Raw genomic sequence first — 26661 nt, 5'->3', positions numbered from 1 at the left:
AAATCTGAAGGAATATCTTAGCATACTGCATACCTGTCAAGACCAAACTCAAAGCTCAAAACACATGATCTCGTTCCTATAAGTAAGATTTATCACAAGGCTTAAAAATTACCGCGTTTTACATATTAAGCACAAAAGCAAGAAAACCTTCTTTTCCTCTCCCGAAAAATTACGGAAATTCCTAGGAGAGAGAGTTGTCAACAGCTCTCTGGACAGAAAATGTGGAGTCAAAACAACAAAGCATAAAAGAGCTCTGAAAAAACCTGCAGTAGCTACTCTTTGACTGTCCAAACCAGGCATTCGGATGTCAGGAGAAAATCTCTGAGAGATAAGAGGTTAAGAAAAGGCATAATTCCTTTAAAGGCATAAGTGGATGTAGATGTGAATGGAAGGTAGGAGATGAAAATGTAAAGTGACCTCAATATGTCATGTGCATAAATGAATTAATCTTTAAATATCTCTCTTCCTAGTCACTACCTACTTCTTATCCACAGAACCTCTTATCTGATCTTTGCATTATCTAATCAACCTGCTTAATATATTCTCTGGTGCTTATAAAGCATAAGTCTTCCTTGTCTTTGTGATGCTGATCATGTTTTTAGAAAACGAAGCAATTTGGAATACTTAGCTTGATCATCCAATATACTGGGCCAGATTCATGTCTGATGCCACTGGCCTGTTACAATGAAGAGTGTGCCATGTCTGCTCACTTGACATTTGTTTAGGCCATTGCTCATATTGTGCATCTTCTGATACTGAAGGACAATTATATATGTTCACAGTTTGTGATATGTATCTGTTGTTAGAAAAGGACAGCTTCAGGGTTGTTATTATTGACTCAAACTTTCTCAGAAAATCTGGGTTAATATATTTACTAGGTTTTGCTAAACATACAGTTGTCTGTATTGCAAATTATTCTTTCATATTTAAAACCAGTACAAGGTGAAGCTGTGTCCAGAGTCTGTGACATTTTCTTTCAGTGTTCATCAGCCAAGCTGTGTCATGCCTTGCATGGCACAGTGTGTGCAGCCTGACCTGTGCCCACCTCTCCAGCCCCCAGCAGAAGGAAATCCCCACATTAAACCATAGCTACTTCCATTGCCTGCTCTGCAGATGTCTGTACTTCATCTGAGAGCACAGAACTACAGAGTAAGATATGACAAACTGAGAGCAGTGATCGAAGTCGCTAATGAAGAAATCTCTGTAATTTGTTGCAAATAACAACTAGATGTCTAGTGAATGAGAGGAAAGACTGCAGGGTGGGAAAAACCAGTCTAGTGCACATGCACAGCTGAATTCTAACTTTGCCTGTGCCTCAAACTTTTATGCATATGAAAAAAACCCCCACTCAAGGTCCCCATTGAATCCAAACTTTGCAGAGGTGATCACAGAGCAAATTTTTCTTGCTATTTGGGTACCAAACGAGGCATTTTTGCTGCAATTTCCAGCAGAACTAAGCATGCAGGGCTGTATTTGTAGCCAGTGAGACCATACGTAAGGTTATATATAGATTTGACTAAGCTCTGTAACTGAGCCAAAGGCATTGCAAAATGGACACCCAGATTAAATGGACCATATAACCCTAATCTTACTGTGCCTCAGCTTTGCCTGTGTAAAATGGGGATAATGTCACTGTCATCGTAAGGTGACAGTGGAAATAAATTTATCCATATTTGTGAAAAGCTTAAATCCTAAACTGCGTGTTTTCTTCCTGCCATGGTCAGGAAAGCAAAGCAAGTTATTTCAGACTGTCCATCCTGGTTGCTTCTCAGTCCTCCTACCCTGGCAGAAATGCCCTTCTGTTGTGCTTCTTCATGCCAGCCTCTCAGTGGAGATGGCTGTGGGCTAGAGATCCTGAAAGGAACTCCCCGGAGCCAGGACACCCATTCCCATGCTCGTTTGCACTCTGCTGTCCAAAAGACACTTGCAAAAAGAAAACACCCCTGAAGGATTAAAGCCCATTTTCATGACTCTGTATGAAGTTTTATGTGTGACCACACTTATTTGTTTAAAAAGCACCATCACAGGCTAAGAACAGGACACTGATCCTCAGAGATGGTGACCTGCTCTGCCTCTTTTCCTTAAACCAATAAAGGAAAGCCCATTAAAGATGTGACTTGACTAAGTTAAGTTGGTATTCTGAACTCTGCACTGTTGGTAAAACAGTACTGTTCCAACAGTTATACCATTTTTAGCTCAGATTTTGGAAACAAATTACTGATTACCACTCTACTTATATCCATAACACAGCTACAACAACTCATCTATTTCTCTACCACATTTCACTACATTTTAAATCCCGTTTATTGAAATGAAGTGAGCTATGGATCTGGAAGCACAGCTCCTCCATTCGTTCATTCACTCAGGGTGCCAGCTGGAGCCATTTTAAAACTGGGAAAAAATCGTGTCCTTGATTGCTCCCGCGTTGCCAGCCAACGCAATATCTTCCTACTTCGCTGCGTCCAATCTCCCACCTGGAGAGTTGCACCGTGTCATAGGAGAAGCTTTTTTCTTCAACTGAAAGGATTTTCATATATTTCAATGAACTGTGATTACATGTGTAAGTCTTTAGTGTCAAGTCATTCCTAGCAAATTATAAATCACCAAAGGTTTATCTATCTCTCTCACCATATCTCAGCATCATTTTAATTAGCTACACACAGCAATAAAAAGACCTATGTGTGGAGAAAGAAGTAATGGTGCCAATTTCAGACTTTTTTCCCTACCGGAACTTCTGTGGGCTGTGGCTGTGCAAGGCTGAGAAAGAAGAGCAGGGGTCCTTGGGCTGGTGGGGGGCACAGCATACTCTGTCCCCTACACAGCCACAAAACTGCCTTGTAGGCACACTTAAAGCAATGCAAGGGACATGCTAACCCACAGTCTGTGGGTCCCATGGCTGGAGGGTGCCCTAGAGATGGCTTTTGCTAGCAATGGAAAAATATCCACTGACTTGAGTGTGAGCAACATGCCTAGGAGTCTCACTGCACTAAACATATGCCACTGCTCAGGTTTAAAATCCCTAGGAACTCACCTCATTTCTCTTAGCCCTTATACTAAAGCACTTTTTAAATTCTTCTACACAGATGTGCTGTCCTGCCTTATTCCTTCCATAGCTCACTGTTGTTATTAAAGTCAGCTAGCCACTCTTCCGGTCTCCATGTGCCCCATCATCCTCTTCACTTAGGTGTGGATGAAAGAGGAAGAACAGGATCAGAAAAATCTACCACTAGCAGCTGAAAACTGGCTGAGTGTGGGGCCTTTTATCTCACATCTTAAAGGGAATGCAAGTAAATGCCAGTGGTGTCCAAACTACTTGAAGCACTGGAAAGACTTGGAGTAGTACAAGTAGTGGATTCCAATAAGGGTGGTGCAAAGGAAGTCAGAGCATCTTCCAGCCTCTCCCAAAGCCATCTCCTCCCACAAGTGGCTTGCAAAAGCAGCGAAATATGGCACTTACCAATATATAAACATGCAGCTAAGGCAACCCAAACATGGTTTCCTGAGCAAAAATACTTTGTAGAAATTGTGACTAAATAAAGGGTCTGGAAATTCATCTACCATATAACAAGGAAAACCAACATTACTGCAGGGGGTAATGCAATGCAAACTGCTCAGTCTGGGGATTCCAGCACCACTCACCATCTTTGGTGCTCTTCCTCATACTCTTCCAGATTTACCATATCCTAGAGATGAGTGACATAAACCGCACACAGTGTTGGTGATGCAGACTGTGGAAGAGGTGTACGTGGTAGCAGAAGTGGCTTATAAGCAGAAAAGAGACAGAGCTGAAGGTACTTTGTAAAACAGTATTCTTCTCCTATTTCTGCTCCAAACATTTTATACATCTCTGGCCTTATCACTTAGAGTAAGCTTTTCACAAGTGATCACTATTTTTACATGATACATTTTCTGAGCAACTAATGTGAGAGATGAAGCACATAGTCATCCACACCAGTGCTGAATTCTAACAGGTGTCTCCTGGTTGTGCTTTCCACACAGGCTATAAACAGTACTCTGAAAAACCAGTCCCTCGATGTCTCAAGACAGAAACTTAAAATGGACAGCTACTGTTGACAATTCTGGCTTTAATCTTTGTGCATCAGTACTAAGGAGAACATGCTTTAAAATGCCCATTTGGAAATGAACAGTTCTTTATTCATTGCATGCTCTGAACCATATACTCTGAATATGGCATAGGGCCACATCAAATAGGGATAACAAAAAGAAATAATAATCATTCATTCACTGAATGCAGCAGAGGGGCTGTAGAATATTTAATAAAGGGCCTCATAAAGATGTATTACAATGCCCCAGCTCCAAACTGTACAAGCAGTCTTAATGCACAATCTGTCAGAGCCTGTCCTGGTACCTCTTGCCCTCTCTGCAAATATTGTATTTGTTAAATATCAGCAAATGAACAGTGGGAGGGAGTTCTTTCAGGAACAGTCCGAAACACTCACTTTGTTCCTTTTCCTGGCTGAGAGCATGCAGTAATCATGAGAAAGCTTTGTGTTTGAAATCCTCCTGATGCCCAAGACCCAAAGCATGACCTACAGATGCGTGGGCATGGCAGCAGCTCAGGCCAGCCACACAGGAGTAGCACTGCTCCTGTCAGCCAAGAATCAAAGAGGTTCTGGGGAAAAACACCTCCCTGTGCTTAGTTAAAACATGTCATTCGTATCTAAATAAAACACTAAAAAATGCACAGAGAATGCATGGGGGATTTTTAAAAACTATCCTATCTGTGCTGGGTGAAACTCTGGCCCTGATGAAGTCAGGAACATCCATCCACCAAGATTTCACCTCTGCTTTTTATTTGTCCTTGTGCAGCCATGTTTATCTTTCTGCCTGCCTTTCTCTCCTGCCTGGGGCTTTGTTCATTAAACTTATTATTGTCTTTTTTTTTCAGTTTCTGGGAAGTTCTTTTAAATCCTGTGCCTATATCTGTTTTGCTTTCAGAATGCTTTCTCCTCAAGATAAAGAATAATAGTTCGATTTGTGACACTGCAAGCCCTTAGGTTTATCAGATGTTTATCACTTGGAGTTTTTTTCCAACTTGGAATCTGACTGTGACAGGTATAGAATACATTCAGGCTATAGGAAAAAAGCTTTGTGGGTGAGTGTTTTCAAGCCCCCAGGTCTTTCTCTACAGTCTCAGACTGTCACCCATGCCATGGCTTGTCAATGAGACAGATGCCCCAACCTTGAAAGTGGTGCAGAAACAAACACAAAGGAAATAAAAAGAATCCAGGCAAGAAACACATAAGTTACCCACAAGTATCCAACCCCAAGGAAAACACACACAAACCCACATTATGTTATGTAGATAAAATAAGATTTACTGAATGCTAATTTTTCTCATCAGCATATCACAGAGTACAGAGGCAATGCTAGAAATGGTGACAACCTTTATGTCTAGGTCCCTACTTCTCTCACAGAGAGCATCCTCTTAAACTTAATGAAAATGTAAATATAAAATGTTCACTGCAATAAAAGTCTCCAGAGACAGAGTCTAAGTAGCATGATTAGTATAGAAAATGCTTCATAAATCCCAACTCCACTAATCTGTAGTAGCATAAAGGATTCATCTCATTATGACTTTCTAACAGAGCCTTGTTAATTCTCACTTCACTAATCTGCGACCTTGAAAATTCCCTCTCTGCATTTCAAAGAAGTGTTGACAGCCAAGTGAAATAGGGAGGTATTCCAGCAAGGACTACAAGTAACAGAATATATCCCAAAACACTCACTAGTTTTATATAAAATACTGTGCCTAACTATATTAAATGAAATAACAAGTCTTTAAAATTGCCATCCACCAGCTTTATTTTAGCATTTGAAATCAAATAGCATAATCTATCAATTAATTTATCACATAGTATATTTTGCAAGGCTGCTCCCAGTCAATTATAGGAATAAAAGAAGTTTGGCATTATGGGCATTTCTTCTGACACATCTCTGAGATGAAGCATCTAAATTCAGAAGTAGTTCCTATTGACTGTAAGCTTTTCACACTGCTATTAACAATAAAAATCCTGAAGTGCACGTGCACACACACACATATATAAATATATATCGACACACACGTTAGTACAGTCTTGTAGGTGTACATCTCCTGGTACTGCTAATGTGACTGCATAGTTTACTGAAGACTTGCACAAGCATAATTCTGCATATGAGGTAATTTGGGTAAGAAGACAAAATGACAGAACATAAGAAATTCTGCCCAATTTATTCAGGCTTGAGAGCTCACTTTGCCTCTACTACCCTTGAGTATATTTTGAAAAACATTTAAAATCCTTTTAAATGTAAATATATCTAAAAAAATTATCCTTCTTTTTTTCCAAAACTATGCAGACAGTAACTTATGCAATTTCTTACCAAAAAGGGACTATTGATCATATTTAGGTATTACGATCTGAATTATTAATCACTGCACTACCACAACTATAAAATACAGAGACTAAAAACATTTGTTTGTCATTACGCAAAAACCATCACTATCAAAATTTTAATGAAACTACACTGTCAAATGCAGTAAAATTTTGATCCAAAATAGGTTAGTGCAAATGACATTATCAAACGTTTCACATTTAATTCTCTTTTGTTATTAATTTTAAAACATCTCTGGCAAGAGTACTATTCCATTACTGCAAAAGGGCCCAGATCAAGATGCATTTCAAAACATACCCCTTCTACTCCTCTCTGTGTGGTTTACCAGTGAGCATATTCACAGATGGGGTACCCATGTGCCTCACTGCCTCTGAGATTTTCCACAAAGGAGAGAAAAGCAGAGCACGGGGGTACCTTAGAGCCATGGACACACCTTGATGAGGCTGGCAGTGGTTTTGCTCTGTGTATTGCCATACACTGGCTTTCTGCACACCACTCAGAGAAAACACTACTTATACCTGCAGATCACCTCTGGCCATCTCATCTGCACTCTGATGTGGAGGAGCCACCATTACCTCTCCCTAATCCTCAGCAGCAGAGCTCTGTCAGTGGGATGTCCATGGGGGAATCAGGAAAAGAGCAGTAAGGTAAGAATCTTTCTTAGATTTCAGAACACTGATGTATTTGAAACAGTGCATTCCAAGCCTGGGCTGTACTTGAAAAAAATAGCTCTAGGTGGAAGCACTGAAGCTGTGTGGCCACTGGGAGAAAGCACATTACACTGTTTAACTGAACCCTGGCATGGAGAACCCCCTGGTTGTTATAGGGTTAAGGAAACAAAACCAAATATTTTTTCTCCTTTCTATAAGTTCTGTGGAGTGTAATTTTTTAGCTCCTGCCTACTCCATGCACTGAGAACACGTCCAACAAATACATTAACTTGGCATATCTGATGTGCATTTCCTATTTCCTTTACTTTTACGCTAATTTTTGTAAGTCTATGAAGGAGTGTTCTTGGAAGTTCTTTTCCTCATCACACAAGAGATCTGCCCAGTTCTGTGGTGTAAAAACAAAAAGCCTTCTCTAATCTAGCCACAGTTTCTGACTGCAATATCAGAAAAGCTTTTGAAGAGCTTCAGTAGTAGGAGAACTAGATACCTTCTGCCTTCAAAGATGAAATGTCTTGAGCACCCATCACTTTGTTACTACAATCCAAGTTACAAACCTTTGAAAGGTATAGAAGTTCAGTATATTTTAATTGTTTTACTTCTCAGTCCATTTAAAAAACTTATATGCTGATATTTTACTTCCATAGAAGCTTTTCACATAATATTAGGCGATCTGACAAAACTTTAAGAAATTCTAAAAGAAGAAAAATTAAAAGGCAACCAAGCTTTGTTTTAGAAATTAAAGATAAACTAGAAAATTAACATACCAACAGCCATCATGTAATCCCAGCGGTCTATGAGGCACATGTTGAAGATCAGGTGGTCAGATGTCTGCCCCTGGCCAATGAGTGGAATGTTTCTCTCCAAATTTTGGGTTATTGCAGAAGTCCAGCCAACAAGAAACCAAACGACTACCAGAAGAATAACAGCCAGCATCCTCATCACTCGCCCACCTGTCATATATGGAATACGCTGAGCCGTTCGGGACAGGAATACCTTCAAAACCCTGAAAAATTCAGACAGTGCAGAATTAAGAAGAGCGCTAGCAAGTGTCACAGGAATTAGATTTTCCTTTTATTTTACTATCAAATTATTACAAAAAAAACCCCCAACATTCTTTCCCCTGACACTATGTGCAAGAGTGAAATTTGAAACACTATTACCCTCATATTAATTGTATTTAAATGGAACTGATTGCTGCCCAGAGAGTGCTACACAGCAATAATAGAAAATATTAGCTATGCTTATGTTAAAGACATGCATTCACATGCTGTGTTGTCAAGCTGTTTTGTACCTTCCAGCTCGCAGTGGAAGACTTCTGTCTTTGCAAAAGGAAAGGTTATTTCCATAAAACAGCAACCATGTATGTTAGATTTCATTCTGTTTTGATGTTGTCTGCCTGCTCATCCCCAGTCATGCTATTTCCAGAGAACAAATTAACACTTGGATATTTTTCCCACTGAGTTAAATGCTGCTGAGACAATAACCTACTCATCATAGAAATAACTGTGGAAGGCTCTTGGCTAATTAAGTGGTTTCTGATTTGTTCAGAGGCAACAACATGTTTTTCAAGCTAGGACAGAAACATCATAAGAAAAGCCACACCACAGGTCAGGCACGTATACAATGTAACACTTTAAAAGTATTGGCACTTACTATTAGGATAAGTTTACTCCCACCAAGAATTATTCAAGGAAATATCACCTGCATTTTCTATCCATCATCACCTGCTAATGCAGAAAAAGGTCCTCCTGGGAGCATGAGAACAATCAAAACTTGAGGAAATCACCCTGGGAAGAGGGAGCAGTTTGATTCTTCATGTGGCACAGAATATCTCCTTGTGCCTCCTGCAGCACGGGATCTGTCTGGGAGCATTGCAGTGCTCCAGCCTTGGCCCTGCTAAGCTACCAATGATGAGCAGTGTGGAAAGGCTATCTTGGAACTTTTCATGTACCCAGACCTTTAGAAGCAGATGGGCTGAAGTTTAAAGACTGTTTCAGAGACTGGGGTGAGGAGTTTTTCAAAGAGAAGAGGTAAGCTGTTTCAGTGATTTTGTCCTGATTCCTAAGCATGAGCATGTCCAGTGAATACTCTTAATATTCATGAAGGGACAAATCATCACTGAGGTTTAGGGATCTTCATTTTTTTTTCAGAAAGTTGAGTTTTTAAATGCTGTTGTCAGCTCTGATGTTTTTGCAGTGTACCAAGCATCAAGCCACCTCCCAAGCCATTCCACAGCCAGGCCTGCCTTTTCAACAGTAAAAAAAAAAAAATCATACTTCAGATTAACATTTATGCTTATATTTGTCTAAGAGAAGGCAGAAACAACCAGCGTTGCCACTCCCTTGAAAAACAACTAATAGAGCAGTGCCTTTAAAGGCAGAAGCACAAAAGCTTTTCCATATCCATAAAAATGAATCAGCATTTGACTACAAACACAGTCTTCACAGTGTGCATTAGGTGAAGTCAGAGATCTGAATATGTTCAACATTATTCAGCTGTTTCCCTCCCAACAGTCACTCCACAGGGAGTCACAATTTTTGATCTTTCCATGTTTGATAGAGTTCTGCTCTGCCTTTAAGTGCTAAGTGCCTTATGTTGGAAGCAGCTTCCCAAAGACTTCAGGGAGGAGAGACAGAAAACTCCACAGAGGCAAGACAGGCCACTTCCCTACACATTGCTCAGCCACAGCACTGGTAAACCCTTGTTTTCTAAACAGTAAAAACCAGATAGCAAAGGCTTTCCTACTCGCTATTGTGAATGCTGGTCAACAGTTTGCTTCTCTGAAGAGGAGGAAAATCTATTCTTTTTGTAGCGAACTGGAAAATTTCACAGCTTTAGTCTATCATTTGAGAAAAATCTCATTGTACATTTTTATGAAGGTAATAATTGCAGAAATCATACAAAACAGCTGAGAACTATTAGAAACGTTCTGTATTTTGGCTCTCCAAAGTCAATTCTTGATGATTCTACTGAAAGTCAACATGTGAGCTTTTTCTGGACATAACAAGGCAGGACCCATTAGATTTCTTCCAGTACTAGCTCATGTGAGACAGCTCACTGCTGCCTGTGAGACAGCTTTCTAAGGGAGAAGGGTGGGCTGCTGTTACATTATTGATCTAAGCACAGTGAAACAAATATCATTTTGCAATACAGCAGTCAATCTCCCTCCAATTTGGATCAAATCACGTTTCTTTTTTTTCTCCTCTTTTTCACAAAAATAAGCATCCCCCCACCATGACCATCTCTACCTTAGTCATATAGCCCTACACGTAACCCAACCTTTACACTTCGCTTTTCAAACATTCTTTTTCTGGAAAGATGTAAGGACAGTTGGGTTAGATTTCTGGTGTTGAAAATCTCCTTTTCAGAGGCTGTGGCATAGAAGTGTTCAACCAGAACATGAGCTCCAAAGTTGCAATTCCCTCGTCTTCCTGCCACAACGTGAATCTAAAGTTGCATTGCTCACCACCTCAACACTGACTTACATGCTTTGTCTGCTCTCATCTCCTATGTATTATTGAACATGGATCCAAGCAGAGACAACTGCCCAGGAGTTTCCCTCCCAAGAGCAAGCACTCTCACCAGGCTGGAGGATGATTATCCTTCCTGTACCTGTGACTCATACAGTCAAAGTTCACTATAAAAAAGTTGAATCACTGCAATATGAGACCAAACTGCCTCACCAAGCATGTAGTGTTCGATGACTGGTACCCTCTATGAGAAAACAGGGGAGTTCTCAATTCAAATCCTGCCCTGACTTCTGGGTAGCAAATGCTCAGACCCCCTTTTCCACTCAGTTCTATATCTATGTATTGGGTCGAACTAGCTGTGGAACAAATGAGGGAGAATTCTCACAGGAAGGCAAGAAGGGAAGCTGCATCTATACTAGGAAATCAAATAGGTCCTGGTGCCAACCTTCACAGAACAGCCAGCATCCATACTATTACCCTCAGCATTACAATTCAGCAGGACAGAGGATGGGGCTCCAGTGCCTAGGAATGTTCTCTGATGCTACTTAATTTATGAATATAGATATAGCCTTGGATTCAAGTTCCTGAGCAAATTAATGTTTAATTACGAGTATCAAGTAAGTCAATGTAAAATGGAAAGACTTCTCCTCCTGTCCTACCTACCCCCAAAATGCCTGGCAGCACCAAGCACCAGTCAGTGCCCTGGTGGAAGCCTAGGGTGCTGTTTGAGCCATATGGTCTCTGATCTAAGGCAAAAGAGGAAACTTCACCATCTTCCTTGGTATCTTCTAGTTCTTCTCCCACCTAAAACCATTCAGCATATGCATTCCACTTTTCTGTGCTGTCGTTGGATAACCAAACAATCATTTTCAGTGACATGTCATCAGCTCCGTTTACAGGCAGATCAGACAGAACACTGCAATGTGCTCTACCTGCTTTGTTGGAAGACCCAGCTGCCTTCAAGCAAAGCTTTGACATACAGGCAGCATTAAAGCTGATATGCAATAGCCATCCTTTTTACAGAGTAAACAGAAGGCACAGTTCAGGTTGAATGAACTGCCTGGAGACCCCTGCAAGTAACTCCCAACTCTTCTGGCTGCACTGTCAGGTCCGGGAAGAATTAAGCTATGCAGTCTGAGGGTTTTCTTTGGGGTGCCTGGCTTCACATAAATGGATAAGGAGAGGGCTTGGTTGCAAACACTGAGAGCCAAGGGAAGCCCAACAGCTGGGAAGAGAAGTGATGCTGTAAGTGGGTCTGAAGCAGAGGGACAAAGCCTGCTGGTTCACAGGACTGGCTGGGATCACCAGCCTGGAAAAAGCAAGCAAAGCAGGTGACTGCCACTGTAGTTACATCCTGAGATGCAAAGTGTAATCTTTGAAAATAAATAAAATCATATTAAATTTTCAAGTCATATCAATAATCTGTCCTGTGAACAGAAAAGATGGCCCCAAACTACTGCTGACTGCATAAGCATTAGCAACAACAGGTGAAGGATCCTGCTTTGACAGCAATGACCCAGCACAGTTTGTTTATTTTTTATTTCTAGCATCTGTCATTTTGTGGCTCTACTGAGTCATTCTGTCAAACTGTTCAGTTCCAGATTGATGATTTTTATTGTGATACGAAAGCTACAGCAGAAAGATAACAGGCCAAGCTCTTAGGAAGTATATTGCCCTCCTGCAGTGCAGGGATTATGTCTTACCTGCTTTTTCTGGAGTAACAGTGAATATGCCACTAGTTACTTTGAATTTGTAGACTGATGTGATTCTACTAAAAGTGAAAAGGTACTGGTGGCACATGTATGGCACCATGTCAATATCAAAGAGAGCCTACACTTCACACTTGACACACAGTTACACACACATACACAAATACTGAGTGCAAGTTTTATTTCCACATCAGAAAAGATGACTGAACAAAGAGTATTAACACTTAAGGCCCAAGACCTCAGAAATCATATTTAGATGGACTCACACCATCAGTTACTGGTTCTCCCTGGAAAGGATAAAACCCAACTGAGAGAGAAATGAACAGCTTTCTAAACAACTTTCCAGCTGAAAGTGTCCAAATTAGTCATTGTTTACTTCCTAACTGATTTCTCAAGACCTCAGCACAGAACAGACAAGAAGTGCACCTCTGAAGAAAATGCTCACTGAAATTGGGATGATCTTTTACTTTACTGATTCTGACCACACTGAACATGAGCAAACCTGGACTGAGAGACACCACAACAATGGCATGGAAAGACCTGCATCATATTCATGTCCTGTCCAGTGAAAAGGTACAACAACTAGAAAAAGAAGTTCTGGCAATTATTTGGGTGTATGAATACTTCAGAGAGTCCCCATCTTGTGTATAGCCAGCAAACTTGGCCCCATATTACTAATAGCCATCAAAATATCTCAATTCCTTCACACCATGCATGCAATAAATCACTGTGTAGATAATGGGAAATCTTCCACATTTTTCATTTCAGAAAAGAATTTTGTAACAGCAAATACACAGTCAAGAACATTGCCATGAAAGGCAACAAATGCTCAGAAGAATCAACTGACCCTTCCAAATGCACTGGATTTTGTAATGGGTAACAGAGCACAAGTGTGCCCTTGTGGCCAGGAAGGCCAATGGTATCCTAGGCTACCTCAGGAAAAGCACTGCAAGCAGGTCAAGGAATGTGATCCTGCCCCTCTACTCAGCCCTAGCGAGGCCACATCTGGAGTGCTGTCCAGTTCTGGGCTCCTCGGTACAAGAGTGACATGGAGCTCCTGGAGTCAGTCCAGCAGAGGGTGACAAAGACAATTAAGGGACTGCAGCATCTCTTACAAGGAAAGACTGAGGGAACTGGGCCTGTTCAGCCTTGAGAAGACTGAGAGGGGACCATTTCAATGTTATAAGTATCTGAAAGGGGGGTGCCAAGAAGATGGACCCAGGTTCTTTTTGGTGATGCCAAGCAATATCACAAGAGGCAACATAGAGAAACTGATGCACAGAAATTCCACCTGAATATGAGGAAGGACTTCTTTACTGTGTCAGTGACCATGCACCGGAACAGATTGCCCAGAGAGGTTGTGGAGTCTCCGTCACTGGAGATATTCAAAAACCACCTGGACACAATCCTGTGCAATGGGCTCTAGGATGTCGCTGCTTGACAAGGATGTTGGAATAGATGACCCTCTGTGGTCCCTTCCAATCTGACCCACTTTGTGATCCTGTGAAGGCTGGTCTGCACAGTGAGACCACTAATGTTATCACAAGCTTGCTCAATAGTTACAAGGTAAACCCTAGGTACCAACAGTACTGGAAACATGGGGAGGAAGACTGCGCTGTAGGATTTTTTTCCTCTGTACTGGAAACATGTCTGGCTTCAAATCCTCACCTGGCAGTCTGTGGTTAATAAATGGCATTAATATCTGAGGATATCTTCATGATACATTAAAAATTACTGATCAGACATTCTTGTTTATGGAATGATGAAACAGTGCTGTCTGTTTTCTGTAAAAAATTATATTTACTTTCAAAAATGTGATTTTGAAAGTACAGTTTCCTTGACATATTCCCTAATGGTTTAAAGTGTTTTTCTGCTGTGAAGAACTAATGTAATACAAATTTATCAGATGTATGGGTAGAAAAACAAGCTGTGAAGATGTATTTTACCTCAGTGCCTGGTAAAATCTATCGCTAGTAGGCAAAGATACAGGGGTAATGACTTAATGCTAAGCTACTCCATACACAAGTTTCCTAGATTAGTTTTAATGTTAAAGGTAATTCTACAGTGCTTAAATGAAAGTTCCCCTTCTGGATAAATGTACAGAAGACAAACTATGCTAACATAATTTCCAAGAGTTTGAGCAGACTAAGGAAGGTGGGAGGGAAATTACATGCAGTTCAAGGGAAGGCTCTGGGTATTGGGAGGCAACGGGAGACCGATAGGTTTCCCACTGCAGTCAGAACCACTCACTCACTCCCATGTGAGCAGCACTGGACTCAGTCTCATGTATATTTAATAACATGGAAAAAGACTAAAAATATGATTTGCTTTGATGAAATTTATTGATTTGAAGTACCTTTTTGTCTGCCAACCTGTAGGTAAGCCTGGAATGAGCAAACAACATTGTTACTTCTTTAAATGTAGCCTAGATTCTGACAATTTTCATGCTACACACAGGCTTTATTTTCTCCTTTCACCTGCTAGTCTAAATTCCCATCTGAGAAGAGCTCAATTTCCTGGTGGATTATAGATCAAAAAGCTTCCTCTGCCTACAGCCAGTTCCAAGAACTGTAGCAGGAGTCTTTTGACAGACCAGCTGAGGTTTGCTTTCCCTCAGTGCCCCCTTGCTCCCCAGCTCACTGCCCTGCTGCTCGCATCTGTTCCGGCTGCCTGTCAGCTCCCATTACAGGAGACACTGAAGCTCTGTGTGTGTCTTGCTTTTTAAAGTGCTTTTGTTTATATCACCATATCATCCAGGTAGGCCTCATCAGCAAAGGCTGTTCCTCAAGGGGATTTGCCCATCCTGAGTGTGTGCTGCTGTATTTACTAAGCACTGGGGAGCTGAGAGGTAAGAAGGCTCAACAAGGGGACTTACTTGCCATGTCACGTAACTAGGTTTCAGTGATGCAGACCAAGTCTCCTTATTTATTAAATCCTCATCTGCTTTGTGCTCATTATCTCTTCTAATAAACCACTTACTACTCTAATACCCCCACGAATCCTGCTGAGATTAGCAGAACTACAGAGCACCAGTTAAACGTCTGAAACTTCCCTGTCAAACTCTGATGAGGCAGAGCTCTTACAAGGCACACCATAAATCATTAAATAAAAAGCCCATCAATCTGTCCCCAGACAACTAGCAGTGACATATCACAGAACAGTTAGGGTTGGAAGGGACCTTAAAGATCAGCTAGTTCCACCCCACTGCCATGGGAAGGGATATCTTCCACTAGAACAGATTGCTCCAAGTCCCATCCTACCTGGCCTTGAACACTTTCATGTCTCCTGTTTGTCAGCTACTTGGGGCTTAAGGTTACATCACACAGTTGCTTCGGTAGCACCAAAATCAAGAGCTCATGATCACAGAATCTGATTCCTAAAATTCTGAAAATCCCAGGTCCTTGGGATAGGCACAAAGTCATCTCTTTTCAAGTCTGCTACTGAATGGTTAACATAGCCCATTTCAATACCTTCCTCTTGGTAGATATGTTTAAATAACTACATCCTTCACTCAGTGAAAAACGAGGTCAGCTCCTCAGACAATTTTCTCCATAAGAAACCAATCTTGTTGAAGTCTTCATTCAAATTTGTAGTGATTTTGTGACAGGAACCTTAATTCATAGATCCTTAAGACTCCTACCACTAGTAGTTTGAACGGATGATTATAAATCCTTCAGCCTTTATAAGGACTGGCTAAGTTAATTATTTCTTAAAATTCATCAGGTGGTTATTATCTTTTCATAAATCTAAAGTCATTGAGTTCTTTACCCTTATCAAAGACTTTCAGAACAAGCAGTACAGAAGATTTCAAGGTCATTATTTATCAGGAAGCTTATACTGAAAACAAATGCAAGAGCTGCCTCCTGGTAACCTTTTCCTACAATAGATCAAGAACATTTTCAAGGCTTTCATTCCAAAATTTGCTTCACATAGAGCTGTGGAGTTGAAACAACCTTTACAATTGTCAGAGGCATTTTCTAGTGTCAGTAATACGGTAACTGCTCAAAACCTTATGCCAAAGCTTGTACTTTTGTTCTTAAAATTGTCACGCTACAGACAGGGAAAGTCTTGAAATGGATAAAGCCCAAATCCAAACCAAAGTAAATTTGAGAGTGGCTACTTATCTTGATACAGAAAGATTTTCTTTCCTTTCTTCTTCTCCTTAAGTAAGTACTTACAATCAGAGAATGATAAGCCCCACTTAAAAAAGGCAGTACTTTTTCAGCATTTCTAATGTGTCCAGAAAACCAAAATACCTCACTCCTAAAGCTGAAGACAGTAAATATTCTGGTCCATGTGCATGATGTGAAAAGTTACAGCTTTAATAAAGACTTAACAATCAATTGCAGCTGTACTACGTTTCACTACTTTTATAAATAGATTAATTTATTCATTCAGGTACTGTATAAAAAGAATCCAAGGCTTTTCTCTGGATCAAAAAACAGTGGAAAAAAAATTTAGTGGACTTGAACGAATCACAATTCAATCTGCAAGCAGTCATTTATTGTGAGGACTGAACTATATATCCATAGCATATTTACAGCTCACTCCACTTTGCTTTTTGAGAAATGCACGAAACAGTAGTCAGCAGTTGAAGTAAAACAACATAACCATAATTTCACAGATAAATGTCTTCACGTTCATAGATAGATGCTTCATTGTTTTACACTTTGTATTTCACCTATGGTTGACATGATACTGTAACCGTTAGTTTGTGTGTGCTACACTGTGGATTGAATAAGATAAAAATATTTCAATAAAAATATCTCATACATTTACTTATTTTAATCCTAATTACATAGCAAGTTTCTACATTAAAGCAGCATAAAATGAAATGTGGTGTTATGTGATCTCTTTCGTCTCGTTAGCTGCTTTAACAATGTTAAAAACTATTAAAAAATGCTTTTATAATAATATCATACAATTCTGTTACTGAATTTTCTAGAGCAGCATCTGAGATCCTGCAGGGCAGGGCAGATGTAGCTCTTTATTTCACCCAGGCTGCCATGCCTGGGACCCCCTTAACACACAGACCAGGTGTTTTTCACGGTCTCCATAGCCCCAGCAACAAGGGGGTTCCCCAACCTTGCTCTAAAGGAACAAATATGTTGATTTACAAGATCTAAGCACACAGTTTGGGTTTAGATTTGTCATCACAGCTGCTTCAGTGACCCAGTGATTTTTCTGAATACTTCACTTGCAGGAGATGAAAAGCAGCAAAATTCTTTTCTCCTTAGGAGTCAAATTACGTTTTCCTTATACAGTTTCTCATGCTGATGAGATTTTCTTGTGGATCTTCAAACTCCAAGTGACATCTGGTATTATCTACATTTATCTATATATCTATCATAAGATATTAAATATACAATTCTTTAAGAAACAATGGGGTCAGTAGACTTCCCTGACAGAAGTGCTATTTCTCTGTCTGTCTATGGACTGCTGAGCAAGCTCAGATCTGGGAGAGAGCAGCAGGTAACAGTAAGAAATCTGGAGCAGCTCCAAGAATCTGAAACAAAATTCACAAGCAACAGAGAATACTGTAGAAAATTTGATGTAACTTCAAAATTCACCAAGCCGGATCAAATCAAGACCTGCCCTGCAAGAGGATGGCACACTAATCAAGAATTAGGCACAAACACTGCTACTTCTGGTCTGATGCATCTAGTTGCCTTGAGTTTTTTCCACCAAAAAACCAAGTCATCTTGACTAGTCAAACAGATTTTCTGAGTTTTCTCATTGCCTTTTTGGAGGAGGTTCCTGCAGGAGAAGGCGACTACAGCTCAAAGGTGTCACTGACTGTGTGTTTTAACTGCATTTTCAAGGACATTCAAGAGAAGTATTTTTCAAATAAGCTGGTTTAAGCATATTGCCTTGAAAAAACTCCAGGGAAAAGAAGCAGACCAGGAAAAGAACTGTATCTGTGATGCACTCACTAAAACACTATGCACAAAAGCTTTTGGCACTGAAGCATCTCCTCACAAATTTACTTGCAAGCGCTTGTTTCCTTTTCCGCTGTGAAATGACATTCCTACACACTACTTTAAAGTGGCAATCCATTATTAAAGATGCAGGAAGCAAACATCAGCAATTGAGGAACAGGAACCTCTCCCATCTTTAAACTCTGCAACAAAACACCATTTTTATGCCCTTATATCTTTTGGAGTGTGCTTTTTTTTTCCTTTCACTTTCCTTCTGTCAGAGTATTTCAGTGCTGGAAGTTACTGTGAACCGGTTAAGTTGCTTCCATATCGAATGACCAAAAGTATGTGCATCTTTACATATCCAAATGAAGCCATATAAGTGTTCACTTTTTTAACACATCATCCTCCCAACCTTTTCACTTCATTGATAATCCTATCTAGATAAACAATGACAATCTACATATGCATTTCTTTTCAACCACGAGGACATGCAGGAGGAGGACACATTGAAAGATCCAGTCTCTGATGTGTTCTGCTCTCACTTAGATGCATTCACTGCCATGGGAGATAATCAAACAGCACAGATGTAACAGAAAGTCTGACTATTTTACTCCCTTTAGGTGTGAGACAGAGTAATAATCACACCCACTGGAACAATCCTACTCTCAGATCTTTTGTACTTCAGCAGAACTCAGAAGAGGTGCTGGGTTACCAACACCATTATTATATGATGCCAAGATGACAGGGGTTAATGAAATGTGGTACAAAAAGCTGCAGAAAGACACATAACTGTAATATTTAGTTATAACATTTGTTGCTGATTTTGTGCCCATTTTAATAAAACAAATGTTAACCACTTTATAATGTGATTGACAGGTAGCAGTGTTTTATATCAACTCTACAGAAGAAGAAGCTCTTTATCAGCACTGTGTTCTCCTTCCACTTGTGGAATAAATATTAACTTTATCTCGTGGTTATGCATGCAGGTATCATGGCTAGGACCCCCATGCGTATTTGAAAGGAAAGTTTATTCTTCAGCTTGTCTGCAAAAGATAACATTCAAGTCACTTTTACAACAGATAAAATCAGGAACATCTCCACCTCTCACAAAATATAACAGTGTCAACACCAATAGAAATTGAGACCATAAATAATACTAACATTTTTGAATAAAATTTCTATGTTATTACTAACAATATTTCTCTGTAAACGTGCACCCAGAGTAGTTTAAACTGAATGGAATGAAAATGCTGGCAAGGGTATTACAGCTCATGAAGCATCTGGGGAGTTATTATGTCTCTGGTTGATTAATTCACAGAATAGCCAAGGTTGGAAGGGAGAAATTACAAAATTGCCTAATGACAGTAGGTTATTGAGGACCTTGTACAGTTGGGTTTTGACTTATTAGTCTATGTCAAGCAGAGGAGAAAACAAGAGGCCAGCTGCTGGCGTCGAGGAGCAGTGACCCTCTGCAGAATAAAAAGTCCAACATGCAAGTTAAATAGCAAAGCCTTCCACAGAAGCTTCATGTCTTTCACTGCAAGTTCCAGGCTTTCCAGGCTCTCAGGAGATACTTAAGATGCAGGAACAACATCATATAAAAATATGCCTCCAATCTATCAATATAGGGGTGCAGATATGGCTATTAAAGGTTGCAGTGCTACCACAGACCTCCCTTTGCTTTACTAGTCATCTTATTTTACATTCTCCACTCTCAAAAGCAACAATGACAAAGGTTCCAAACCTTTATTACTTCAAATTCCTGTCTTCTCTTCTGAATAGAGATGGTACAGAGGACAAACAGACAATAGCCGGTAACCAAGCTGACAGTCACACAAATTCCCTGTGACTGCCTAAGTTACTTATGTTTCCTTCACCAAAAACTTAGGAAAAAATTACATTCTATAGTAAAGGTAAGCAGACCAAAACAGAATTTTTTAGGTACTTCAGTATGTTAAACACCTCTCCTGTTGGAAGAACAAGTAGAGCAATGACCATGTAAGAAAATGAATATCAGTCCAGGTGAGCTGGACTAGATGACCTCCAGAAGTCCTTCCCAACATCAACCCTTCTGTGGCTCTGTAGTCTTTGTGCAGATGTACAGATGGAAGAAACTATATTTTCTTAGTATACTTTCTGCAACAAGCTTTTTATTCAGACCTTAGATCTTAAAATTTATTATGCTTTAGAAGTGTATTAGTACTAAAAGTATAGTTAGCAGTAGAAGTTCTCTTGTATAACTTATTCTATGAACTTCTTCAGAGCTTTGACTAAATATTCTACAAAGTATCACAAATTCTGCTCTCAGGGGCCCACTAAAGTATACATTTTCACTTTTATTTTCCAAATTTATTACTAGACAGTACTGTTACCCATTCTAACGAAGAGGGCAGTGCAATTACTCATAATCCCCTGCACGGTTATATATATCAATGCAACATACAACCTCAATAACTAAATGAAACATTCTCTTTGTTTGTCATTCTACAATAAAATATTCAAGTTAAAAAAGTCAACTACAAGAAACACTAATTCTCATCTCCTAGTTTCCTCTCACACACACAGGAAGAAACAGCACCAACTGACAAGCTGAACACTGCAAACTGTTTTTTTCTGCGTTCACCATAAAATAATGAAAAAAATTATAATTTAAATTACAGTCAAAGGTTTAGTTGTCAAGAAAAACAAGAATAATGTGTCTATTTAATGATAATAAAAATTATTCTGCTCTTCTGAAGGAGCACGAAGCAAGCACACAAGAGAGCTAATCTAAATGCCACAATTTTCAGGACAGAGGAGGAAAGGTTGATTTCTATGAGATAGATAAAACACTCATAAATTCTGACTGAAATCAAATGTAAAAGATGTAAAAGATGTAAAAGATGTAAAAGATGCCGATGCAGGCAATCTACCCACACAGAGCAATGAGACCCTACTGCCAACAACATGGACTGAACAGAATGGGAGGAAAATGCAATAACTTGAAGCTCTGTAAAATCTGCAAAGATAAATTAAGGACAAAGAGTGCCATCTCCACTTTGAGGTCATATACACATTAGAAGTGTTGATAGCCGTGAATTTTTTTAGAGAGTAGTTGTTTAAAAAGAAATATTACAATTAGAGAGACAACAAATAGTGCTAAGAAATGCAGTGGCAATGACCTTGCTTCACAACCAAATAACCCAAAGAAGTAAACAGGGAAAAAAGGGGGAATTAATAAGACTCCTTTTTAATTAACAGTCAGACTTTGACTCAAATTCAGACTTGGTGACATCCATGAAACAAGAGCTAATCACACAAGAAACAGATTTGGACTCTTGAACATAACAAACAGCTTAAATGTGGTGTTTTATGTAACACAAAGATGAAAATAAAACAAATTAACCCAGTCTAACTGAGCATGGAGACAAAAAGGAACAGAAAACATGGTTTGTTTTCATTGAAAATAGTCTTGATATGTCATTTGGTTTCTGTATTATATATCTGACAAGTCTTGCAAATTACATGGATGACTCTGATTTTTCATGCTAATGCAGAAGCATGGTGACAGACCTGAGGCTGTCCAGGGCAGGGCATGCTGCCAGCTCTTCATACATCTGAGCCTGCTAGGACTACTTCCAGGCTGCAAGCTAAGAAACAGCCAGGCTTCAATGCTCACTGCATTCTGAGAGCATAGCTACAAAGCTGACCTCACTAATTTTGATTTCCGTTATCTTTCAGGATACTCAATTTTGTTGTTCTCCACAATCTTGTGTTTATTTCAGAAACTGAGAAGCCCACCCAGGAAACCCTTCTGGGATTTGGGATAAATAATATTGTTTGGGTTTGCAGGCTGATCTTTGTCAGTGGCTTTAGTACAGTCACTATGCTAAAAGGGTGAAGAAAACAACTATGAAGTTCACCGACTTGATTTATAAAGTCTACATTTTTTCTGCCTCACAGCTGAAGTCTCAAGGGCTTTGGGTTGGGGTTTTTGTTTGTTTATTTCAGAAGGCCTGTGCACTCTGGCTGAGCTGTGGATTTAACAGACACAGCACACTCTGGCTGCTATGCCACTCTGTACAAGAAGGTCCTTGCCAGCTGAGGGGAACTGTGTCTTTAGGAAGGTCTGGCAGAGAGTTACTGCATCTGGTTGCTATGTGCCTCCTGTCCTGCAACACTGGATTCTGCCACTGGATAAAGCAAACTTTGCCTCTGCATGGTTTCTGAACACTACAGAAGGAAAACAAAAACATAGACAACTCAGTTCTCTGTGGTCAATCTATCTTTCTCAGCTCAAGTAGCACTTTAAGTGTTTCATGGTGCCTGGAGTTAAATCCAGGCAAGCTGTGTATGTGCAACCAGGAGCACTGAAGTGTGGGCAGCAGGCATAGTTCGGTGACAGCCAGCCAAGGAACTGTTGCACTGACATTTGAAAATGCAGGACTTTCTTCATCAAAGTGGTATTTTAAACAGACACCCAAAAGAAGGTGGGAACAAGAGAGTTTGTGACACATCTACGGTGAAGAATTGGTCTTGTCATTTGAGGTGGAGAAACTGAGCAGCAGAACTGGCTGACATCTGATCGAAAAAAACTCAGAAGGGAATTACCGTGATCCCAGAATTAGCCCTTTAAAAAGCCACTAGGATTTGTCTAGCAAATAAATTACCTAAACAGAACTTAGGATCAGAACACCTGGGGGACAAAAAGGCATGTGAAAGAATCTACAATAAATACAGCACTGCACCTGATGGTGCTAGACAAGACATCTATGTTCTTCAAACACCAGCCATAGTGTTTGAAGAAAATGATGCCATATCTATTGCTACACCTGGTGTTTGAAGAAAGGCTGAAGAGTGACACAGGTCTGCCTGCTCTTACACTCCGCACAGGACTATGCCAGCAACGCTGCTGGCTCCACAGAAGTAATGAATGAAACAACAAAGTATCATGATTAAGCTTAAGGTGATGAAGGGCTCACAAGGCAAAACAGCAGCTAAAATAATGCCTAGTGCTCAAAATAAATGCATAGCTAATGAAAACTAAGTATAGTTTTGCAGTTAATTAGTGAGTAAACATCCTGTAAGCTGGCAAGTTAAGCATACATATAAGTAAATAACTGGAAACTACTCAGTTTATAGCTTTTACCAACAAAAACATGTATGAATTAAGAGGATAATAGCATGCCTCATTCCTGGGCTCACTCAGCCTTATCTTTCCTTGGAGAGGCAAGGAATAGGCAACTGAAGAACATCCTGGCAGAATATACCACATTCATAAGAGTTCAAATGACCTATAGTTTTATGATGATTTATGCAGCTTACCACAGGGCAACAGCTTAAATGGAGAGAGAGTCACTTGGTGCTCTGACAAAGAAGTAAGGAAATACGTAGTTCTGGTTCTCCAGAAGGGAAATGAAGACTAGTTAAAGATGCAACCCAGCCCCTGTAAAGGCTAAAATACAAATATGAATATGAAAGAAACATTTGGATGCCTCAACCAGGGAAAACCTGAAGGACATGGACTAGGAAAAATGGTAAGGGAATTGTGCAATACTCTCATCTTCAAGAGAGGTTATGGGACAGGGCACAGAAATGCTGTATTAGTAAAAAGCACACTGGTATCAGGACTGGAAGCACCATCACTACGTTAGTGAGGTGCACACCTTAGCTATTTGTTAAGAGTTCGGTTTTTTTGCTCAAGTTGACCTCAAGTTGTGCCAGGGGAGGTTTAGATTGGATATTAGGAAAAATTTCTTCCCAGAAAGGGTTGTCAGGCATTGAAACAGGCTGCCCAGGGAAGTGGTTGAGTCACCAACCCTGGAGGTATTTAAAAGATGTGTAGGTGTGGCACATAGGGACATAGTTTAGTGGTGAACCTGGCAGTGTTAGGTTTACGGCTGCTCTCAATGATCTTAAAGGTATTTTCCAACCTAAATGATTCTATGATTTTATGTCTGGCACACTGTTGCAGGGTTCTACTGCTTTCAGGTATCCGCATGATGTTGTACCTTGAGGGAGAAAATCAAGCAACAGTGTTTGTTTGGTACTGCTGCCTCATGCTTCAATTCATGGCACACATCACATTCTCCTCTGGGTGAGATAGTTTATCTTGGGCATGCCTAAATTTTCAGTCAGAAACATAAAAGCCATTTGTTGGCACAAAAACCATTCTAGAACGGTTAGAGCAGTTGTCCAAGACTCTGAGGATCTTTGATGAGAGCCTGGAGTTCTGAGCAAAGATAAACAAATACCAGAGCGCCACATGAGAGGAAAGGCAAGCACAGAAACAAAGTTCAAAGAGAAGTATAAATAGACAGTGGGCAACACCATCATGTTTGCCACCCAAATAAAAAACTGTATGAAAACACACAGAATGGTCCACAAGGTGGACCTGATGGTGCAGATGTGCAGCAGGTGTGAGTGCAAATCCCAATAAAGAATATGAAAAACAGTGGGAGTTTATTCACTGGGCCTCCAGACCTGGGGTAACATCTTAGGAAGCAAACAAACTGAACTGAACACCAGCCAATATTTTTGAGGATGGACACTGACAAAGTTTCCTTACAAGAGACTGAGCCACAGGCAAAATTAAACATCACATAGCATATGTTCTTGCAAACCTCTGCATTTTAATACATTCAAATGGTAAAACAGTCAATGTCTTTTCCATGGGTACAACAGTGACATGGTTTACCAGCCAGCACAAACAGGCTTTTGTTCATCAGAGGCCAATGCCGGCTGACACTCATCAGAAGCCAACAATTGCTACTTTAAAACAAGTTTAACAATCACCACGTACAAGATCCGAGAGCAATATACAGGCCACTTCCTCAACTAGCAAAGTATGATTTGCAAATTGAATATAAACTTAAAACTGAGATTTGGTCATTGCAGCCACATTCTCCAAAGCATCTGAAAAAGTGCAGGGAAGCAAAGTCCAGAGCTGGATTATGTTAATCCGATTTAAAAGAAAAAAAGCCTGTCCAGTCTAAGATAGAAGGCAGACTTATTGCTGAGGCAAGATCCTGCATAAAGTAATTAAGGCTGTTACTAAGGGATGGCTAGGACAGTGTAATTCCAGCTATTTTATCAGTTTTAAGGCTCTCAACACTATATGGAGTTTTGTTCAAAGCCTACAGAGAGTGATTTCTGAGGTGCTAGAGAAATATCTCAAAAGGAATATATGATGGTCATTTATGGACTGAAGGAAACCATAGGACAGCTAGAAAATACATGTTTTAAGAAAAAGTAATTTAAAATACAAAGTTGAATACATAACTTCATGAAACAAGAACAGTAGCATGAAAAAGGTTCTAAAACCTGGTCACATGCAAAACCTAGAAAAACGAGTCACGAAGAAGACCTGCAAAGGTGTGCTCACAAATCTGATTGCAACATCTAGAACTAAACAATTCATAGAATCTTAGCCTTATTTCAGTTAGACAATGGTACCAAACAGTTCCATGCTTATACGTATCAACTTTCTTTTTACCAGCCGTGGTGAAACTGCCACAGTACTTCTGACATTGCCCCTTGTTTAGAGGCCATGAATTTACGTAGTTTGAACTGAAGTATGATTTCAGACATGTAATGCCCATTTGCATTATTCACAAGTGCACAGTAAAAAACAATGTCAAAATAATGCTGAAAAACATATCTGACAAAGACTCTGGTCCACATACACCAACAAGGCAGAACCAGTGAATCCCTGGTTTTCAATGCCTGACATTTTTTTAGAATAGGAAGCTGAAAACAAGAATACCTGCACTGGTGAAGACTGATACCAGTCAGAGTAGCTTAATGATTATATAAATAGATAGGCAAGGAGAAACAAAAAGCTTAGTAAGACTGGTGGTCACAAGAGCGGGTGCCACTTCCCAACAACTCTGTGTAAGCCAGTGCTTGAGGCATAGGCTGCCAACGGCAGGAGCCTCCCCACTCACAAGAAATTTTAACTTCCCCATGGCAGATCCGGGACGAACAGGTAGCATCTCCCTAAAATCCTAGCAAGGCAGGAGAAGGATTGCTTTGCTCAAGAAGATCTCAGAAGACTAACAGACATTGCTGTTGTAGAGGCCACGAGCAGAACACGGCTCCACCAGGACAACTGCGCTGCTGTGAACTGCCAGAGCGTAGTGATGCTGAAGGCTGGAAAGAGACTCAGAGGTCCCTGAGTAATGCAGCACTGCTAGCTAACTTAATTCACACAATAGAAATAGGCTCTCGAAATTTTACACTCATTATTAACAGCTAGTATTTTTAGATTTGCCAGAAACAGAGGCTCCAGCTTGAACCATATACAATAACTGCAAGTAAGCACAGAGTGCACACGGAGGAGGTAGGACTCAAGAACACCCAACACCTGTCCTGTACTGTAATACTCTCCAGTAGGAAAACATTTTTAATTTTTAATAAAGCTTTTGCAGTAAATCGAAAATATTGCAGATTAGTTCTAACATAAATAGCTAGATATTTACAACTGAGTTAATAAATACTGCAAGTTTCTAGAGGACCT

At 40.0% G+C, this 26661-nt stretch overlaps 1 protein-coding gene across 1 annotated transcript in view; it reads right to left on the bottom strand.

The window, feature by feature from the left end:
• The window catches only part of GPR158 (G protein-coupled receptor 158), a 186514-nt gene that overhangs the window by 16292 nt on the left and 143561 nt on the right, over positions 1-26661 (bottom strand). The window contains exon 7 of the mRNA XM_032700335.1: positions 7829-8067. Within this exon, the coding sequence (XP_032556226.1) occupies positions 7829-8067 (239 nt within the window). The remainder of the gene's footprint in view (positions 1-7828; positions 8068-26661) is intronic.

The sequence above is a fragment of the Chiroxiphia lanceolata genome, chromosome 1, assembly GCF_009829145.1.
Source record: "Chiroxiphia lanceolata isolate bChiLan1 chromosome 1, bChiLan1.pri, whole genome shotgun sequence".
NCBI lineage: Eukaryota > Metazoa > Chordata > Aves > Passeriformes > Pipridae > Chiroxiphia > Chiroxiphia lanceolata.
This window is presented reverse-complemented; position numbering and strand designations above follow the sequence as displayed.